This window comes from Nestor notabilis, unplaced genomic scaffold (genome assembly GCF_000696875.1).
Source record: "Nestor notabilis isolate BGI_N333 unplaced genomic scaffold, ASM69687v1 scaffold10986, whole genome shotgun sequence".
NCBI classification, from domain to species: Eukaryota; Metazoa; Chordata; class Aves; order Psittaciformes; family Psittacidae; genus Nestor; species Nestor notabilis.
This window is the reverse complement of record NW_009933360.1, coordinates 4,782-14,014: the sequence shown is the minus strand read 5'-3', so window position 1 is coordinate 14,014 and position 9,233 is coordinate 4,782. Positions and strand designations below refer to the sequence as shown.

The 9,233-nt window shown below is 41.0% G+C and overlaps 1 protein-coding gene across 1 annotated transcript in view; it reads left to right on the top strand.

Annotated features, from left to right (window-relative positions):
- LOC104407540 (transmembrane protease serine 11E-like) overlaps positions 1-7,694 on the top strand; it is a 42,705-nt gene extending 35,011 nt beyond the window's left edge. The window contains exons 6-10 of the mRNA XM_010016854.1: positions 884-922; positions 3,930-4,125; positions 4,904-5,163; positions 5,888-6,030; positions 7,533-7,694. Of these exons, the coding sequence (XP_010015156.1) occupies positions 884-922; positions 3,930-4,125; positions 4,904-5,163; positions 5,888-6,030; positions 7,533-7,694 (800 nt within the window). The remainder of the gene's footprint in view (positions 1-883; positions 923-3,929; positions 4,126-4,903; positions 5,164-5,887; positions 6,031-7,532) is intronic.
- Positions 7,695-9,233: the final 1,539 nt, after the last annotated feature.

Here is a 9,233-nt window from a genome sequence, read left to right as displayed (position 1 = left end):
GTGGATAAGGACAGGAATCTGCTGAGAAAGGTTATCCAGCTGCAAAATGTGAAGTTGTGAATGCTGTTAAAGAATCACTATGTAATTTAAAAATTGTATTGAAAGTGTGATTTTATTATTTATTTTTTTTTTGTTATTTGTTTTGACTGCTGGCAACTGAAATGGTAGCTCAGTAAAAAGAGCATTCTGGAAGAAGGGAAATAGACATACTTCAAGCCAATACTTGTTACTGTCAGCATGATCATACCGCATTGTCCATAAACGTACAACATGTGTATTAAAGGAGCAAATGTATTTCTAGAACCTGCTGTGCCATGCAGTAAATTGCTATTAACTGTCTATTTTAGTATTAACAGTGCACTAGACACCCTGTTGCTTAGTAAGATAGGAGAAAGGAGAGTGAGCCACTACTATTGTAAACTGACGTTGCCACAGTGAAGTCAGTGCCTTCTGATCTGGAAGAGGGCACAAAGTGAGTACCTGATCTCCTCTGGCCCTCACTCTGGTGTAAACTGTGGACAGCTGATGTTTTACAAAAAAGGAACTTCAAAACTTTCCACTGTAAAAACCTCCCCCAACAAAATTGTAGATCTTGAGTAATACAGAAGTTGTTTCATCCGTACTACCCTCTGGAAACACCAGGGTCCAGCAGGACTGGGGAGATCCTGTGTCTGTTCCTCAGACAATGTTGGCTGGCTGGAGAACAGCAAGGAAGACTGCAGAGAGGAGTGCAACAGCCAGTGCAAGAATGTGACCACTTATGAGCTACACTGATTTCTCTAGAGGCCTCCCTCACCTCTACATCCTGCAGTCCCTGTGCTCAAATAGCTCAAAACCTTGTCTGTGCTGTCCTGGCCTTACCCTGACTGTTTGTTTGTTTCAGATATGGAGACAAAAAGAGCAGAAGCCCTCTTCAATGACAGTAAGTGAGGGCTTTTTAAGCCTGGGAAATCTCTGATTGTTTTAATTAGCATTAATAATGTCTAAGCGCTTTTCATGGCCGTGAAAAGCCTTTTCTTATCCTTCTGTCTAATGAATATGACCTTGTACTTCACACAGATAAGCCATGTGTTTAGGAATCCTGCTCAGTCACCAGGAAGCCTTTTTTTTTAGTGTCTTCTGGGATACTCAGGATGACTGGCTTGAAAACTGGTGATGGGATAAAAAGTCTACACCCACTCCTGAGTTCCCTGGTCATTTTTTCTGATAATGAGATGTTTCTTCTGTTAAAAATATCAGCAATTCTGTGAGAAAAGAGCAAATGATGAGAAAAGAGCAAGTGCTGAGGGCTCTACGCAAATCCCCAGTGCTGGGCAGAGAGGAGATGCGCAGGTCCTTCTGGTGCCTATGGCACGCTTCTGCCTCCAGCAGTGCTGGTAAACTCGGCCATCCAGGAAAGAACTAACTTAGCCAGTGAGGGAGGGCTGAGCACTGTAATGTTCAGGACATTTGTTTATTTACTAGCCTGATCCAGTTGCCGTTGGTACCAGTGAAAGCCTTTACACTGTGTCTGCTTAATGGTGTGTTTGTACATGCAGACACTAAGCCATATTTCTGCATGAAAGCTAAGACATTGCAGATGACTCCTAGGTGTATGTAGTAAAACTGAGTAAGCAAGGAGAACTTGCAATAAATAAAGGAATTCAACTGCTTGGGCTAGACGACTGCTTAATGTCATGCACAACAGCTAGCTGAAGGGTGTACTATAATGTGCTAAAGGCAGGAGAGTCTTTACCACAAATTTGAGTGCATTTTATATTTGAGCAGATTGCAGTTAGAAGCAATCTCTATTATAAACTGATTAAAACATGTGCTTAAATAGAACACCTCATCTAGTCTAATCCTGCCTACACAGGCTTGTCCTCTGTCTCCCTGATGTAAAGTATTAGAACTGCATCTTGGAGCAACGACTGCAGGATCTGTTTCATATATGCTTGTCTTGGATGCTGTAGCATAACAATTCATCTCCAGCTTACTGCCTGTTATTTTCCTATAAGCAAATTAAGTGATGAGATTTATACATGCACATGTACTAGCATGTTGTTCAATTGGTGCTTTAAGGATGGCAGCCTAGCAGAGACCTCTAATGCAGCCTGCGAGTGAGAAGTGCTCCAAAAGCTGGTAGGAATGGGCACATGCAGAAGAGTTTGGAATAATGGCCTTCTCTGTGCTCTCAGAAATTGGGACTATGTCATTTTCTTTAGCGTGCATTGGAAGGAAGGAAGTGCCATGAGGAAGTGTAAAGAAGTTACATCAGCAAGTGATTATAATGAAAAAGTTTTGGATTTCAGAATGGCTAGTAGCACAAAATGTTTCTTATGGAAATAAGGCAATACAATTGGTCTTCTCAAGGTAATGCTGTAGGGGTTAAGTTGAGATAGTTTGGTTTAGAGATGCTTTTAGGCTTTCAGAGAAGGAAGTCAGCTTGCTTGAAAATTTAATAGTTATCTTTGCTTACAAGTTGGGTTTCTTTTAACCCTGAGAGATTTGGTTATTTGCTTAGCAGTAGGCTGTCAAGTAATGGAAGAGTAAATAACATCACTTGGTGTTGGTTTTAGGTGCTGGTGTTCTGGGGTACTGACAGAGCTCTGAGTTTTTCCCCGTGTTTTGAACATTGAATGCTCAGACTGTTGATAGGATTGTGCAGTTTTAGGACCAGTAATTAAGGAGTACCACTAGCTTTCAGGAGGGAAACACGCTAGTTAAGATGGTCTTGCCAGTTATGGTGTATTCTTCAGTTTTCACACAAAAGTTTTGGACAAGTAGATTTAAACTTCACTGATTTCTTCATTGTGGTTTTATGTCTCAGAACAGGGCAGACTCTACACTGAGCACATGAGCTTCTCGATATTGTATGACCTTTTTTTCTTTTTTCTTCTCCAAAATCTATGAACAGCTTTCAATCTACGGTGTTATTGCTGCTACTTTTGACTGTGAGGTACTATTAACATAACCTCGTGCAGATCCTAGCAGGAAGGGGCAGAGATTACACTCTGCATGGCTCCAGTGTTTCACTTCGGACTTCAAGGGCCCCGGGGCTGACAGCTCTTCAGAGATGCACTACTGATTTCTGCTTTGTCCCACTCTGGGTCACTGTCAGCAGGAGACAGGCAGTGCAATGGTTTGGATTGTGTTGTCACTATGCAAATAATTCATAGCTTTGTCTCTTTTTAAATGAATTGGTCCTGCCTGTCAACTTTGTTAATGTCTAGCTGAAATTGGGGCCTGGATGGAAACTAGTGGGTCTTGGTCCAGGTAAGAGGGATTTGATGCTGTTTTGGTGGGAGAAGCTGAAGCAGCTCTATCCATTGAGGGATTTTATAAAGCAATGGGGGAGCTCCAGCTGCTCCTGAATATCCTGAGTTTAGTGACTGAAACCATGGATATTTTAATTTTTTCTGGGTTTGGAGGGTAATACTTTTTGTCATGGATGCACACTGTGCTGGAAGTATCCATGTCTTTGTCTTCTCTGGCTTGGATTAATGTGATGCAATGCGCAGTTGCCTGTTTCCAGGTGACATCTTGCTGACATAATCTGCATGCACGTGTGGTAAAAAAACATGGCTTTGATCATTCCTATCTTAGATTTTGCCTTGTTCATGTTTTATCCTAATGACAAATTACTTGGGACATTAACAACAAATCCCCCGTGTTTGGGAATTGTCCTGGGTGCATGGTTTTGATTTCTGATTTGGGCTGCTTATGCAGCTAATCCTGAATGGTTGACCATCATGACTTTCCACAAGTCAGATGTTCATTCAGGTTTCTAACAGAATGGGTTGTGCATGAGGATCTCTGATTTGGGGGACTGGTGAAAGGTATGTTTTCTTGTTGATGTTAATACTGTTAGAGAACCTAGGTGATGTGTAATTTTACATTTTTTTCACAGCCATTGGCAGGCATATTACTTCTCTTTCTCCTCTTGACAGTCTGTGGGTTACGGCAGAATAAATCAGTCAAGTCAATGGCAAAATCATCATCGTTGCGAATAGTTGGTGGACTGTCTTCTGCAGAGACCGGGGACTGGCCATGGCAAGCTAGCCTGCAGTACAATAACATCCATCGCTGTGGTGCAACACTCATCAGCAATACCTGGCTTGTATCTGCAGCTCACTGTTTCAGAGAGTAAGTTCCCATCTTAGAATCTGCAGCAGAATTTGCCCCATTCTATGTGTATCATGTTGTGTGGCTTTCCAGATTTGCACCACATCCCTGACTCTTTGCAGGGACCCACTTTTTTGCCTTAGAGAAGAAAGTCAGGGTTAAGCAGACACACCACTTGAATATTTCAATAAGAAATTAAAGACTAAGCAGAACTGGCAATTGTGAGTGGAAATCAGTAATCATTTGGCATATTGAGCAAAAAAGTGCAGAGAGGGTTATGTGACTGAAATGGCAGAGTATGTATTTCCTGCTGTACTGAATGTGGTGCTCCTTCATGTTCCAGCTGGGTTGCTGCCACTGCAGGCTGCTACCACAAGTTATAATCCCACATTCCTACCCTTCTATTTAGCCATGCTCTTTTTTGTTTCAAGCATGGCAATTGTGAAGCTGCAGGGCATGTAAAATGAAACAGACTATTAACATTCAAAAGAAGTAATGGAGATGAAAGGGTTTCTGGCAGAAGAGCTTTTTGATTTGATTACATCCTGCAGCCACACAATGGCTGGATCAGGGACAAGGAGCAGGGAAGGAGTATGAGACCATGGGTGAGGAGACAATGCAGACTGCCCTCTTGTAGCAGCAGTACATCATGTGAGACACTGTGATGTAAAGTGGTGAAAGCCTTAAAAATCTACTAGGGAGCTGGCTTGAAGAAGCTTTACAGCAAAGGTGCTAACCAAGTTTTAAGTCCCGAACACGTTTATTTACAGCTAAGTAACAGCACTCTTACCTTTTCCAGCATGGGTCACCCTCAGGAGTGGACTGCTACTTTTGGAGCTCTTCTGAAGCCACCAAGCTTGAAACGATCAATCAAGACTATTATTATTCATGAAATGTACCAGTACCCAGAACATGATTATGACATTGCACTTGTGCAGCTCTCTAAACGAGTTGAGTTTACGGGTAGCGTACACCGTGTCTGTCTGCCTGAGCCATCTCAGACTTTCCTGTACAATACTTATGCTGTCATCACCGGCTGGGGAGCACTTACCAATGACGGTGAGTCCTGAGTCTGGCAGGCAACCTGCATGTTGCATAAACAATGGCTCTGATGTGCTACTGAATTGATACCACTTTTGTAGCTATATGTTGTACGGCAGCAAGCTTAATGCTTTGTCTACAAGCAATAGTTTTGTTTAATTGTAAGCAGCAGATTCTTGTTATAAAATTACACTGGACAAAGAGCTACAGTCCACTCAAGCAGAAAACAGGAAGAAGACTGTTCTCTTTTTCCAGCCTTTCCATTTCACATTGTAAATTCTTAAGACATGTAGTCTAGCCATGCATGTGTTTGCATGGCACCTAAAAAATATTCTCCCAGCCTTAGCCAGAAGCTACAGATAACTCTGGGCTTTCAGGTAAATGTGCAGCATGAGCTGCAGATAGCGACTGACCCAACCTCACACACTTACCAGGCCACATAAAGATTTAGCAATGGAACCAAAGACACCTTAATTTCGTATCAGCTGCTCAAATTGCTAGGTAATTTGTGTTCCTTTGTATTATATGGAATATGTATAAGGCACTATGTACCATGCAATTGTTACTTCTGTCTTAATGGTACAATTCTTAAGACTATGAATATGTACATTTTTCTTAGGGGCCTAACCTAAACAGAGCAACAAGCTGATCCTCCATAAGAGAACATTAAATACTCTTTCCTGTATCTCAACTACTGCAAAGTAATTCTGTTAATAAATATCCAAACCGTATTATCCCTTAGGTCCAGCTCCAAATGCTCTTCAGGAAGCAACAGTGAAACTTATTGACTCAAAGACTTGCAACAGAAAAGAAGTGTATGATGGGGACATAACGCCCAGGATGTTGTGTGCTGGATACTTGGAAGGAGGGGTAGATGCTTGTCAGGTAACTGTAGCTGAAAATTAGAAAGGAAAACTATTTTAATCCTGACTCCGCTATCTGGTTGACCAGATCTTAATTGACCATATATCAGTCCTTTATGTAGGCTCCATTCAAACAGTAATTAAGTTGTAAAATGAAATAGCATTCAGTGCACATGATTTAGCATGTAAAATGCATACAAATAAAAATTATTATAATATTCAGAATTTAAACCTTTCCTAGCATGAAATTAAATTCTTATTCTGTAACTCAGAAAAGCTGCTACAAGCCCATTTGCTTCTCATAATTTCTTGTGTGTGAAAACTAACAATACGGTTGCAAAGGGATATGGCAAGAAATTGACAAGAAATTGACAGAGATACTAAATGCTGAAATAGTAAATATGAGCTAAAAATTAAATGTCTCAAGTAATCAAGACAAACACCTATGCAGTTTGGAAGGAAGAAGCTTAAGAATGTAGCAGTTAAGTAGCCAGCAAAAATGCACTATCACTTGTTGAAATTAAAGTCTGGACTGGATCATCTCAATACAGATGTGTTATATGATCTTTGGTAACAGGCTTGGATCAGAGGAAGGAAAACTCTCTGAAACAAAGATAACTATAAGGAAGCTAAGTGTAAATAGAACGGTAAGGATACACGTGTGGTGCAGGTTTGCAAATGCTGCAAGGAAACGTTTATGTTTGAACAAAAGTATTTCCATAACGATAACTTTAAAAAACATGATTTCTATTCATGTTATTTACAAAGAATGTACTCCTAAGTGCTGGTTCAAAACAGACTCTTTCCAGAATCGCAATCCTACAGATTTGTGCCCATAGTAAAACCTGCTGCAGAGTAAGTCTGTGAGGCTCAGTTCCTCTGTTCCTGGCTGGCTCAGCATTTAGGAGACCTGCACAGAAAGGTGCATTTTGGTGGAAGATGGGGAACTTGGTCTGTTGGGTGAGGATTGCCTTTCAGCCCGTAAGTTTTCCAGTTTAAATATTATTACCATGTCATGCTAGTAACAGTATCTGAATTCACTGTTTCAAAGTGGCCAATATCTTAGGGACATACTGTCTAATTAAAAGATCAAGTTTTTGATGAAATCTGTTTTGAAATGGTATTATTGCAAGTGACTAAAATAATTTGTTGTAAGAATAGTGGTTACTGGGGGGGGGTAAAAAAGTTCCTCTTGGCTTACATTGTTGTATATGTTTGTGCTTCCCTCCTTTGTCTGAGGAGGAAGACAAGCAGGGGGGAAGCAGTGTTTCACAAAACAAAAGAGAAGCTTTTTTCCTTTTTACTGTAAAACCACGGAGACAGGTCAGGAGATTCCATGGCAAACAGGAAAAAGCCACTGACTTCCGACTGAAGTTTCAAGAACAACCTGCATTCCGCACAAACGGCAGCTCTTGAAATACTGCTTGCTTTCTTCTTCTCTTGGGCACACCCTCCTGTCCATGGAGGGAATTGTATTTTCCCTTCTGATAATTAAACCTCTTTTTTCCCCTCCTCTTTCTCTAGGGGGATTCGGGGGGACCACTTGTTACTCCAGACTCTAGACTGATGTGGTACCTCGTGGGAATAGTGAGCTGGGGAGACGACTGTGCCAAACCAAATAAACCTGGAGTTTACACACGAGTGACTTATTTCCGTGAGTGGATTACCTTGAAAACTGGCATCTAATTCCAAAATCAAAAATGGATTTAACTACATGGACTACATGTAACTTGTATTTGTCTGTAATTCTGAAAGGTTATTTTTTTGGTGTATATATATAATCCTATGTAGTTTTGGTTGAAGCAAACTTCGCCCACAGCAAGCGCTATCTTTGCTGTCAGAGATCCTAATCCCTTGTGAATTTATACTGAAGACATCAATTACCTGCCTCATCTTTGAGCCTTGAAACATTCTCACTTATCAGAAATTACAAACTGATGTCATTAGACTAGCATTTAAAAGCTACCAGTTTTACCTGCGTTATAAATACAAGCATTTTCCGGGGAAAAAAGAGAATTTTTAATTCAGCCATGGCCAAGGTCTGAAGCTGAACCTTCTTCCTCCAGTGAAGCAAATTCTGTCACAGCTGTGTTTCTAGCAAAGTGAACCTCTGATTATTATTATTACTGTTAGAGACTATAATCTGCACAAACTGCAGCCAAGACCCTGCATGTTCACCCTGCTCAGTGGCTGTAATTGCTAACAGTGGATCAGTCAGGACTGAGGGTAAGTCCTAGCTAACAAAAAGGAGGATTTCTGTGCTTGCAGTAAGTTGGAAGGGAAAAAAGAAAAGCTTGATATTCTTCTTTTGAAGCACAATTTTAATGGGAATTTTTTTCTGGATTCTGTGAGGTTCAAAGCACTTGAAAGTGCTATTATGGAAATGCTTTATCAGAATACTGTGGTGCTACCTCTACACCAGCTGTCTTCTAGATCTACGCTGTTCAACTCACAATATGCTTAAGATACAGAAACACAAGCTCCACCCAAATTTCTTTGTAACAAGTGTGTCCTCACAAACAACCTCCCTGGAAGCTAACCCAGCATTTAAATTTCTGCTAAAGAAAAAATAAATATCCACCACTAGTGAAGTGGGAACAACCTTTTTCATTCAAGGCATAGTGAGTGTGCTGTTCCATGGCATGCCAGACAGTGGAAACCATCTCAGCGTAAAGAAAGCAATTAGTGACACTGTTGTGCTTCACTGATGGATTCATTTCTGCAAAGAATTAATATGATCATGTCTTATGTGTCTGAAGAGTAATTTCATATTAAAGAACAGTCCCAATAAGAACTTCAGAGTAAATGCAATCCTTACACACCAATTAAGCACTTTTCCTAACTCTGTGCATGACATCTCACAGATTGCTGGTGGAAGGGGGTCCAGTGGTGTGCCTATTACTGTCTCCTAAAGCCCAGGCCTTCAATATGAGCATCCAAAATGTCACTCCAGTATTGTCTCCTGCAGTCTTTGAAAGCCCATCAGACTGCTTAGGCTAGGAATGCAGGAGTCAGAAGAGTCTGTATGAGACATGAAAGAAGCTGCAAGCCCCACATCTGAACCTACTACAGATGAAGCATCCTGCCTCCCCTTCTGCTCAGGACTGGGTCACTCCTCAACCTTCCTACTGTACAAGTTCTCCAATAATCAGCATTTCTGGGAATGAGATGCTCAGCATTTCTTGAAAACTCACACCCCAAATTACGAGTCTACATATGGATGGA